Source organism: Corylus avellana, chromosome 5 (assembly GCF_965113065.1).
Source record: "Corylus avellana chromosome 5, dhCorAvel1.hap1.2, whole genome shotgun sequence".
Lineage (NCBI taxonomy): Eukaryota > Viridiplantae > Streptophyta > Magnoliopsida > Fagales > Betulaceae > Corylus > Corylus avellana.
The window spans coordinates 3,421,410-3,433,673 of record NC_142494.1 but is presented as its reverse complement, the minus strand read 5'-3'; the positions used below and the strand labels follow the sequence as shown (position 1 = coordinate 3,433,673).

At 38.0% G+C, this 12,264-nt stretch overlaps 1 protein-coding gene across 4 annotated transcripts; it reads left to right on the top strand.

Moving 5' to 3' along the window:
- The first annotated feature begins 887 nt into the window (after nt 1-887).
- Nucleotides 888-4,958, top strand: LOC132182333 (nudix hydrolase 2). 4 transcript variants are annotated; one of them, XM_059595547.2, is made up of 10 exons: nt 897-966; nt 1,043-1,112; nt 1,362-1,591; nt 2,415-2,480; nt 2,616-2,753; nt 3,499-3,576; nt 3,671-3,721; nt 3,822-3,856; nt 4,022-4,130; nt 4,602-4,958. In XM_059595547.2, exons 3-10 carry the CDS (start codon nt 1,397-1,399, stop codon nt 4,806-4,808), a joined length of 879 nt encoding a protein of 292 aa, XP_059451530.2. In that variant the 5' UTR covers nt 897-966; nt 1,043-1,112; nt 1,362-1,396; the 3' UTR covers nt 4,809-4,958. The 4 variants fall into 4 exon arrangements, with proteins under 4 accessions (XP_059451529.2, XP_059451530.2, XP_059451531.2 ...); XM_059595546.2 differs by lacking the exon at nt 1,043-1,112 and having other exon boundaries at nt 888-966; XM_059595548.2 differs by lacking the exon at nt 1,043-1,112 and having other exon boundaries at nt 1,355-1,591.
- The last annotated feature ends 7,306 nt before the right edge of the window (nt 4,959-12,264 follow it).

Here is a 12,264-nt window from a genome sequence, read left to right as displayed (position 1 = left end):
TTTCAATATGGGCTATTTTTATAACAATTGGGCCCAAGAAGACACTAAAAATACCAAAAAAAAAAAAAAAAAAAGCACAAAAATTCAAAAAAAAGCCCAATTTTGAAAAAGCGGTTAGCGTGCAGTTATCTATTTCACTAACCGCTAACCGTTAACCACTAGGCGGTTAGCAGTTGCGGTTAGTGAAATCTACTAACCGCTAAGGCGGTTACGATTAGCGGTTATTGTCAATAACCACTAACCGTAACCGTCTTGACACCCCTAGTTTAACCATACTCAAAAGTTTGGTTGAGGTGATTGGACATAGGGCCGGCTCTATGTATTTTAATGTCTAAAATGAAAGGATTAAGTGAGACATTTTTCTTTATTTTTAAATATTAATTAAATAATATTTTAACAAATCTATTTAGAGCTCCTTTAATTTAATTTGAGATTCAAATAATTTTTTAGTTTCTCTCTCTCTCTCTCTTTTTTTTTTTTTTTTTTTTTTTTTTTGAAGTTTCTCATATCAATTTCTAGTAGACATCTATAATTAAAAATATTTAAAAATTAAAGAAGCACGATTTATAATATATATACTAGAATAAAAATAAATTTTAAAAATAGAACAATAAAACCTCATTTGTCAAATTAAATGAATTATTTCGAATTCACATTAATCTTTATGATAGGATTATCTATGGAGCCGGCTTTGGAGTAGTAAAAAAAAGGGCTTGTATTTAAATAATTTTCAGAAAATGAAAATTAGTAACGGTTGGGAAGAAGCAAAACATTAACCAGGAAAGCTACGAGTCAGGAAAAGCTGCAACGTACGCGTTAGACATAGGAAAACCCTTGTTGTATATATATTCAACTATCCCTGCCCGTATCTTCCCTTGAACTGAAGAGGACTCATTCAAAGTCTCTAGAGACAAGGACTGTACGGAAGTTGTCTTCTGGATTCTGTGTTCCGACGGAAAAATCAAGGTAATTTAAATGGCTCCCAAGCTATACAAATCCGCATGTTTGTTTGGAATTCTTTATATATATATAAATTATGCAGAGGTTAACAACACCCTTAATCTGGCATCATCTTCATCATTTGGCAGCAGTTCCAAAGAGGCCTACTTTTGGTATATCACATCATCCTCATCCTCATCATCAATTCATCATGCAGCTTCTCAAATATGAGTTTAGGCGGTTGCATGTTTGGGTTGTTGAACTTTATTTATTTATTTATTATTATTATTTTTTTTTTTTGCGTTGACTGATACCCAGATGGCAGATGCTGCCTGCCAGTATTTGTGTTTTTGCAAGATACTGCTGTGGTGGGTGAATTTTTTAGTGCATGATTGCTTTCTTTTTTATTATTAAGCGTACAGGTGAAAGATTCCCTTTCTTGATAAGAATTCGAAACATGTCGGCTCCAACAAGTGTCATGTCAGCAAGGAGGACTGTGATGGGGGAAAATGAGAGAGTTCAACAGGTGGAGTTGTTAAGCTCAGTTGATGATTTGTATGGAGGAGTTCGTGTAGACATGAAGCATCATCCCATGGATTCCAAGGCCTTTGATACTTTGCTCAAAGCTTCAATATCGCAATGGAAGCAACAGGTATATATATATATATATATATATTGATCAGTTCATCTTGCTCTTTTCACTATCCACGTAGAGCACGTTTTGATATATTCTTTTTGTTTGGTGAGAACACGTATGTTTTCACTTGAAATCAAAATTATAAAGAAAAAAAGAAGTATGAAAGCTCTATCGGTGGCCGACTACCTCACCCTAACAAAACATGGAGTCTATTTCCATTGGAATAAACTGTGTTTTCAAAAAACTAAAACCTTATTGTCCTTCTGTTCAAATCCAATTGTTTTTTGTTGTTAAATAAATAAATGAAATAAGGGTGGTCTGCCATCGTCTTATACCAAAACACGAGGGGTGGTGTGGTCACTCCCAATGAGCCTAAGAGGATGGCCAAAGGTACTGGCCAGGGAGTGATGCAACTACCCTTGAAACCTCTTTGGGTCCACCACAAGAGACTCTAGAAGTGGTGCAACCACTCTTGGTGTTTTGCGATGGGTGGCCAACCATCCCACCAATTGAATTCATTCAGCTTTTGTTTTGTTTTTAGTTTTCTTTGAATTCAGGTTTGAAAAAAGAACAAAAAATTAATGGTCTTTTAAATATATATATATATATATATATATAGTTTATTCCTCATTGAATAACTATCGGGGATATTCCCCGTTATCATGTAAATATCTATTTTATGGAATAATGCACAACCAAATAATAGAACGGTACTTATTCTATAGGAATAGTCAGTTCATTTGAGATTACTCGATCTTCCGCATACCTAATTTGGATTTAATGTAGAAGTAGTTGCTATATGCCCTAATATGTTATGGATTTGGAATATAATTTGCAGGGGAAGAGGGGTGTGTGGATCAAATTGCCTATCGAACAAGTAAATCTCGTTGAAGTTGCAGTTAAGGTAAAGACATTTCCAACTTAGACCATATGCTGGGCTGGCTTCAGAAAAAACATACTTTGGATGTAAAACTATGTAGTTATTGGTGTACAGTCTTTCCAAATCCTGCTTCATAATCTTGTTCTGCTAATTTTACAGGAAGGATTTAGGTATCACCATGCTGAACCAGATTACTTAATGCTTGTATATTGGATTCCTGAAACTACTGATACTCTTCCTGCAAATGCTTCACGTCGAGTGGGTATTGGTGCTTTTGTCATGAATAGTCAGAGAGAGGTATTTCCCACAGTTATCATCATTGTTGTCACTACCCAATAATACTCTAACTCTTAATTTTTAAATATGCTCATCCAAACAATACCAATTTAAATTCTAGATTATCTTAATGCTATCAATTTAAATTCTTTTTGTTTTGAAAATTCTGATAGTTCCTCAATTTCCATCCAATCATAATCTATATATATATATATGTTTGTGTGTGAGGGAGTTTTAAAGTGGCTAGGCTTGTGGCCTCCAAAGTATATAATTTTTACAAGAAAATGTAAAATAATTCATGGTTTATTAAATAAAGTTACAACTCGATCATGGATTACATATATATGCAAATTACTTAGATTGATTGGTCATTCATATGACTATAACCAAATGGACACCATAAGATTATCTCAAAGGCAAAAACACAAAAGAGGGAACTTCAAATTTTGATGATCAGAAGTTTAGTTTGGCCCCCAAAGATAAATTTCTAGCTCTGTCATGGTCTTCTGGTTTGAAAAGTTGAAAGCAGTATTGTTAAATATTGTAAAAAGAAAAAGGTACACTCTATGGATCAAACGGTAGTTTTCATTTGTTTCTCAAGTACAAATTGCTTTGTTCATATATCATATAGCTTCTCTCTGTTTCTTTTTTCCTTTTTGTCGAAAAAATCACCTGCTCCAGTGTATTTGGCTTGAAAATTTAAATTTCCCAGAAATGTGATGGCTTGATATATCTGACTACTGAAATTTTTGTTATTGTATGATAGGTGCTTGTAGTTATGGAGAATGGTGGCAGATTCAAAGGAACAGGCGTGTGGAAGTTCCCTACTGGGGTTGTTAATGAAGTGAGTACATTATGAGTGAGGTTCTTTATCCAATTCTTTAGAATGAACACTTTAGAAAAGTGTTTCACCTTGAATTGAAATTTTCCATCCACAGGGTGAGGATATAAGTACAGCTGCAGTTAGGGAAGTCAAAGAAGAGACAGGAGTAAGTCATAATTGTGCAATTGGTTGACTCAAATGAAATATACACGTGGGTTTACACATGCCAATGCAAATCTAAGACCATTCCTTATATTTTGTTTCAGATTGATGCAGAATTTGTGGAGGTTTTAGCATTCAGGTGTGAATCTTTCTCAGTATTGCATATATTGTTGTTTTAGATGGGTCTACAGAAAATCTTCCCTGTAAAAGCAAGTTTTACTAAGCTAGTGTTATTAGATTGATAAATTTCAATATAATTTGCATGTTGTTCAATCTCCTTTTTGATTTTTGGCCCTCATTACAGGGAAAGCCACAAGTCATTCTTTAGCAAATCAGATTTGTTCTTTGTTTGCATGTTGAAACCACGCTCCTTTGACATCCAGAAACAGGATCAGGAGGTTGAAGCAGCCCAGGTACTTTTTTTTTCAACAATCACACTATGCTTGTTTTGCTTTCAGTAAATTTGCATCAACTTGGATTTGGGTTTTGAGTATAAAATTGCATTAGTTTTGTTAATCAAAATGATTTTGGGCAAGTCACATTGTGGAAATAGGCATAAAATGTATCAAACTTTTGTCAATCCTACTAGCTGCTGCTACTCTTTGGATTAACTCTTCCAAAATCATACTAGATGGACGCAAGAACATGAGCCAAATTGATCAGTTTGCTATTTATTTTCTATGAAAGAAATGAATTTAAGGAACAATCACATGCTGGAGTCAGGGTCTAGTTGATAAGTCCAATTGGGGACTTTTTAACCAGGCCTTGTGGTTTGATGTTTTGCACTTATATTTAAAGTAATTGAAACGTAGGGCCTCCTAAATTACTGAAATATGAAACAAGGTTTCCTTATGTTTATTTTTTTCTTCTTTTCTATTCTCTAGTGGATGCCATTTGAGGAATATGCAGCCCAACCTTTTATCCGAGAACATGAGCAATTCAATTATGTTGCCAAGATATGCTTGGCAAAGTTAGATAAGAGCTATGCTGGTTTTTCTCCAGTATCTGCAGCTACATCTTCTGGCAAAACAAGCTGCCTTTACTGCAACAATCCGGATATACACCTATTAACTTCTGATCATCAGCAGTAGCTTTCAATATAGCAGTGTCAATAAATGATTTGATCTATGCAATTTGTCCTTATATATTTTGTATTGAAATTCAAATAAAAAAATGTAGTCAATTATGACTTTTCTATATTGATTCAAGCAAGCAAACGAATGCGCGTTAGGCTCCATTTACTTCAACATAAAATGGTTTCTAGAAATGATTTTTGCATTTTACGATGTTTCCTTCAACGTAAAATAGTAGTCAATGGAAAATATTTTCCTTTTAACTGAAAATTCTTCTTTAATTTTTGAAAAATGGTTTACAGTTTTGAAAATCGTAAACCATTTTTCGACTGTAAGCATCTCATTCTTAAATCGAAGGACCTTGCCAAGACCCACCCAGAACCTCGCCGGGACTTGACCGGGACTCGCCCAAGACCTAATCGGGATCTCACCAGGATCTGCCCAGGACTTGACTGGACATGAACGGGACCTGCCCGGACCTGCCCAAGACCCGCCCGAGACTCGCCTGGGACTTGCTCGGGACCCGCCCGGGACCTGCCTAGGACCCGCTCAGGACCCCGCCATAACTTGCCCGGAACTTGACCGGGACCCCACCAAGACCCTGCTGGGACTTGATCGGGACTTGCCCGGGACCTAACCGGGACTTGATGGACCTGCTTGGCACTTGATCGGACCAGCCCTGGACTTGCCCGAGACCTGCTTGGGACTTGACCGGGACCCGCCCGGGACTTGACTGGGACTCGCCCAGGACTTGCCCAGGACTCGTCTGGGACTTGACTGGGACCCGCCCGGGACTTGCCAAGAACACTCCCGGGACCTAACAAGGACTTTACAAGGACCCGCCCAAGACTTGCCCGTGAGGCCGCTGGGACCTGCCCGGGACTCGCCCTAGACTTGCTCGGGACCCGCCTAGGACTGGAACTTGCCTGGGACGCCGCCAGGACCTGTCCGGGAGTTGACCAAGACCCTCCCTGGATTGCCCGGGACCTTGCTGGGACCCACCCCGGACTTGCACGGGACCCCATCGGGACTTGCATGGGACTTGACCAGGACTTGCTTGGGACTTGACTGGGACCTACCCTGGACTTGATCGGGCCTGCCCGAGACCCGCTCGGGACTTGCCTGGTTGGGTATCCAGCGGGTCCAGGCCAAGTCCCATTAGGGTCCCAAGCGAGTCCCGGTCAAGTCCCAGGCGGGATCTCGGGCAGGTCTATGCGGGGTCCTGGGCAGGTCTCAGTCAAGTCCCGAGTGGGTCCCGGTCAGGTCCTAGGAGGGTCCCGGGTAAGTCCTAGGTGGGTCCTGATCAAGTCCCGGTTGGGTCTTGGACCAGTCCCGAGCAGGTCCCGAGCAAGTCCCGAGCGGGTCCCAATTAGGTCCTGGTCAAGTCCTGGGAGGGTGTCGGGCAAGTCCCGAGCAGGTCCCAATCAAGTCTCAGTGAGGTCCTGAACAAGTCCCAGTCAAGTCTCGGCGAGGTCCCGACGAGGTCCTGAACAAGTCCCGGGTAGGTCCTGACGAGGACCTTATTGGAAAAAAATATGTATATAAAAAAAAGGAAAATTACAATTTACCCCCTCAAAGTTGACAACGTTTTTCAATTCGAACACCAAAGTTTCAATTTTTGCAATCCACCCCCCCAAAGTTTCAAATTTTTGCAATTTGACCAATTTTATCCAAAACTTCACATATTGCCCCTAACTTTTATTTTTTTTATTTTTTATAAAAAAAAATTTAAAAAAAATTTGGGGTGGAATTTTTGCACCCCAGAAATTTTTTTTCGTTTTTCATAAAAAACAAAGAAATAAAAATAAAAATCAAGGGCAATATGGGAATTTTGGGATGATATTGGTCGAATTGAAAAAAATTGAAACTTTGTGGGGGTGGATTGCAAAAATTGAAACTTTGATGTTCGAATTGAAAAACGCTGTCAACTTTGAGGGGGTAAACTGTAATTTTCCCAACAAAAAAAATTAAAAAATCCGTGTGCGCGGTAAACGCTGTAAAATGTTTTCGACAGAAAACATTTTTAGGAAAAATGGCTTCCCTGAAAATATTTTCTGACGGAAACCATTTTACGTCGAAGTAAACAGAACCTTAGTGCAACGGCTTTTGCACTAGCGTGCTCTTAAGTATTGTATTTATAGAACTCCCTTGAAGGGTTGGTCTTACGACTATTCCAAAAAGCATATATGTTTGTTATGCAATGGATGTATGTTAAGATTCATTCTATGCTTTTTTTTCCACATATTTTGCAATGTTTAAAAAGGAGTACTCTATACCTTAAATTGGAGTCCATGTCTCAGATACAACACAGAGAGTTAACAAACAACTCTGCTTGGCACGACTTTAGGATCTTCGGTCAACATTACTGTTGATAAATGTTGTTCAAGGACCAACTATGCCATTTTCTCTTGTTGAGATGCTGATAAATGTCTATTATTTACCCTCATTTCACACTCGATGATGTGGTATATTTTAAATGGCTTTCTTTATATTTATTTTATTTGGTTAACGTGGAAAAACCATTTAAAGCACGCCATGTTAGACAATGATAAATATATGTGAAGAATATCACTACTCTGTTATGTAAGGTCTAACGACAAGAGAACCGGTCATAAGTCCTGTTTTTTATTAGCCGACAAATATTGAGAAATGAGTGATTAATACAAGGAAAAACTTTAAGATAGAATTGCCAAGGAATCAAATGCATCTACTTTATTTATTAGACAATATGGCTTTCTTTCTTTGCTACTAATACATATAGATAATTTCATTTCGATTAGTGGATCATTTACCCTATGTCCTAAGTGTTTTGATTCTAGAAACATTTTAGTATCACAACAAGGAATATGACAAGAGTAAGGCTTGCATCTTCTGATATGTGTGCATAAGAAGCAAGTGGAAGTGCATGCCACATCAATAATTTGAGACAAGTGACACCCTCAATAAATCTTTTGAAATAAAATCTCGAAGTAATGAAAAACCGGTTTAGTTTATCACATTTGTTGGGTCATGGATCAGTTTGAGAAGGCCCAACGGGCTTTCTGCCTAAAGCTCCATATAATACTGGGTTGTTGAGCTCTCGGTCGACTTAGCCTATGGAGGTCTCAGGCTCCTAGCTAGAGGCATTACTCATGGGCCAAGATAGTCAAAGACCGAAGGGTGAATTGGTCATTCCATCATAGAGATATGACTGGTTCTCCGCTATTCAGGTTATCCATGCCGATCAAGATATGTCAGTTGGCTTTAAAGCTAGTGTAGGTGACCGAGTCCAACTTGGGCATTCTGACTTAGCATCGCGCAAAAGCTATGATACTTATCCCTTGATCTTAGGCTACTAAGATCACGAAACAGCTAACAAACACTATCCCACTTTTCAAATGTTTGCACAGTAGATATTGAAGGATAAGATCCCTAAACGTATGGGAGATCAAACTCCTCTCATGCCCCTAAACGTATGGGAGATCAAACTCCTCTCATGCCTATAAATACAAGTCATTTATCAATACTAAGGTAATCGCAACTCTTGCTATCTAAGCTCTGTGTTGTTTACATCTTCCCTCACAGATTACTGACTTAGGCATCAGAGTATCCCCGCCGGGAAACTACCGGGGACTCTAACCCTATTGTTTGCTCTTATGTACCAGACCGACCCGTCCTTAGACACCGCAATACAACAACCGACCTGTCCTCGGACGCCACTGTGTAGCCCAGAAGTTGTGCCATGTCATCCATCGAAAAACTGTGTTCTAACAGTTTGGCACCGTCTGTGGGAAACGAGAGATTTTCATCAGTTCTTGACAACAATCCGAAATGGTAACTACGCGTGCATCACAACAGCAGCTGGAAGGCCGAGCCGGGGTGCCAGGCGTGACTACTACTCCTCCAGACCTTGCCAAGTTCATGAAGCAGATGACTGCTTCCATGGATGCTCTGAAGAAGCAAAACGATGAGCTTGCTACCAAACTCACCGAAGCTGAGGGCCGCAATGGCCAAAGAGAGCATGAACGAGAAGAAAGGCAAGAAAAGGAGCGTGAATCTAGGCGGGAGAAGGAGTGACGAGCACTTATTCGCCAAGGCAAGCAGATCGAAGGGAGTGCAAGTTACGTTCATAGCAGCTGTCATACTACGGTCCAGAGCGAAGGTAACCATGAAAAGTCCAATGCTGAGGACGAAAACAGTCACGGGGAGTCTAGTACTGATAGGTCCGAAAGACCTCATCGTAGCAGATCCCATCGGGAGAGATACCACGAAAGATCCCATGATGACCGATCTCATCATGAGAGATCCCATCGTAGTCGTTCCCATCGCGAGAGGCATCATACTCGCCACAATGAAACCAATGTAAGTGCAGAATTGTGAGACCTGAAGAGGAAGTATGCCGAGATGGCTGATAAGATAGCCAACGGGGAGAACGGAGTGATGGCAGAGGAACTCATGGATAACACCAACCTACCCTTCACAGATAGGGTGATGAGCTTCCCCAGCTTGACAAGTTCAAAATGCCTCATATAGATAAGTATGACGGCAATGGAGACCCTGGCGAGCACATGGAGGGCTTTCGAGCACACTTCATTCTTCATGGCACCCCAGATGAAATTATATGCCGGGCGTTTCTGCTAACTCTAACAAGAGCGGCTTTGGAATAGTTCGCAAGGCTTCCAGCTAAATTCGTAGATAACTTCAAATCCCTGGGCTGCCTCTTTCTTAGTCAATTCCTGGCTACTTGGAAAAGGAAGAAAAACCCGTCTTACCTCCTCACTTTGGTTCAAAGGAAGGATGAATCCCTGAAAGACTTCATGCTCCAATAAAGAGAAATTAACAGTAGAGAATCCGAATGAGCAGATGGTACTTGATGCACTGGTGCATGGGGTAAGAGCTGAGGGGCCACTGATGGCCAAATTGTCAAAGAAAACAACAATGATTGGTGTCAACCAATAAACTAAAATATTTGGAATAGTTGGAGTATCTGAGATATCTAGATCCCAATATTTTGGGATCTGTATACTTCTTATGAGAGATTTTGATAAATGCAGTTATTATCCATTCTTACGTTCAATGTAGCTGGAAAGATCGTATCTCGTTGATATCAGTCTCATAAATCTTTCGATTTATATTCCTCATTTAAGTGGATTTTGATGGATAATTGCTTGAGTGAGACCCAAGGCATGATTTATTCCCAACATTAAATAGAAAATGTAATTGATTCATTCCTAAGAATGCTCCATGCCCTGTATGTAGCCAAAGTGTTGTCTAGTTTATATATTATAATAATCCGGGAAAATCACTATTGGAATTTGCACTATTATTCGAAAGTGACTAATTAATTTGAAATTCTCTAAAATCATTTATAAAGTTCAATTTTTAATATTGAGAAAAGACAGAATAACTAATAGAAGATGAATTAGCAAGTGAAATGATGGGACCAAGTGTTTAATCTCATCATAGCATCCATGTCCCTAAATCATGTTAAAAATTACAAAATAACAATCAGATCAGTGACATTAAAAATCCGTTAAGATAGTTAAAGTATCATCATAAGGTTTTTTGAATACTTTTTGTTCATTGATTCTATTATGTATTTAATATTATTATTTTTTATTTGTGTAATGGGATTGTAAACTGGGATGTAATGGAAATTGTTGTAGCAGATGAAAAACTGAATTGAAATGAGAGATTTAGGCTATGAGAGGTGCCTGGGCCTCCAAATTAAAGTATTAATTTGAATGCATAATGGATATTTTCTTCAATTCCAACCCGCCAGCTAAACAACTAACAGGATGTCCAATAATAAATAATAATAAACTGATAAGTTTATTAATTAATAAATCTATCCTGCTTATATAGATGGAATACAAGACAGAATTATAGGCAATTTGATTCCCACGTGAAACTTTATTCAATTATAAATTCTCAAAATATGGAATTTAGGCTTTTTTAAGTATTAAAATGCTTGAAAAATGTTATCTATTAAAAATATAGCATATTATAGTTGAGAATTGAATATATTAAATTAAAAATTGTCTTTAAGTTTTCTTAAAGAAAAAACGTTTTTGTAAAAGTGAAGAAGTCATTTGAGAAGAAAACTATTTTTGATTGCTTTGATAACATTCCACTTATTTAATATGTGACATTTTAATTAATTTTCAAGTGTTTTTGTACTTAAAACAGTATAAATTTCTTTTTTTGAGAATTTGAAATTTCTTAAAATTTGTTGAAAGTCTTAATCCAGAGTGTAGACCCATAACATTAACGTTTAATTCCTCCAGACTCTTGAGATTTGCACCTTGTCAAATTGAGGGCTCTGATTCCTCTCCAGTCCATTATGAACCGAAGGGTATCCAGTTCATGGTTATGATTTCTTTATAAGACACTTGTTCTTATAATAAAATATTATTTAAAGTTTAATAAATAAATAAATAAAAGAATTAGGTGGCTGGCCACCCATTGGGGGTGGCCGGCCACCCACATTTTGGGTCAAGCCACCCCCAAGGCTATTGGGATAGTTCGGCCACCCCCATTTTTTAAGTTGGGGGTTGCCGAACCACCCCCATAGGCCATGGGGGTGGTTCGGCCACCCCTTGGCTGGCCATTGGGGGTGGCTTCCCTACCCAAAATGTGGGTGGCCGGCAACCCCTATGGGTGGCCAGCCACCCCATTTTTTTTTTCATTTATTTATTTTTTAAACTATATATATATATATATATATATATATATATATATATTATAAGGACATGTATCTTATTTGTGGCCCTACGATTTCTTTAAAAAAATCATAACCATAAACTAGATTCTCTTCAGTCCATTATGGACTAGAGAAGATCCGAATCCCAAATTGAGGGGCGGCCAATTTTATCGTTGGGGTGGCTCCTGTTCAAGCTTTTTTTATTTTGTTTATTTTAGGTTTTAGTTTTTAATTTTTAACGTTCAGTTTTTAGTCTTATATATTTGGATTATTATGGGCGACCCGTGTCTAGAATTAGAAGTGACCCGCTAGACTAACAAAATCCATCAAGATTTTGGACGAAATTTTATAATAGATATTTATTTATTATTTTTACATACCACAAGGAGCTCTCATAATATTTTAATACTACATAAAGCTTACTACAAATCAGTATAAACACATGGACTGATTTTATATTTTAAAAGGAAATGATATTTTTGATCTATGAAATACTACAATAACTTGGCCTATTTATAGCTAAGTTGTCTGATTTATATTGAGAGAACACAATAGTTGGAAAAGAGTAATGTTAGATATCATCTTTTTATCCTCCTAAAATCCTTATAAAGCTGATGTGACTTTTAAAATCACCATTGGATTTAATGGTGATTTTAGAAGCCGCATCAGCTTTAAGAGGATTTTAGGAAGATAAAAAGATGGTACTTAACATTACTCGTTGAAAAAATATGACTGTTGAGAAAGTATGACCATTGGTCAAATACGAATGCCGGAGATACGTGACTTTTTTTT

Bases quoted from the DNA above. Each gene is read 5' to 3' on its own strand.
- LOC132182333 (XM_059595546.2), top strand. From the start codon at position 1,397: ATGTCGGCTCCAACAAGTGTCATGTCAGCAAGGAGGACTGTGATGGGG. The intron at 1,592-2,414 runs GTATATATATAT...TATAATTTGCAG, and splicing joins TATCGCAATGGAAGCAACAG to GGGAAGAGGGGTGTGTGGAT. The intron at 3,722-3,821 runs GTAAGTCATAAT...ATTTTGTTTCAG, and splicing joins AAGTCAAAGAAGAGACAGGA to ATTGATGCAGAATTTGTGGA.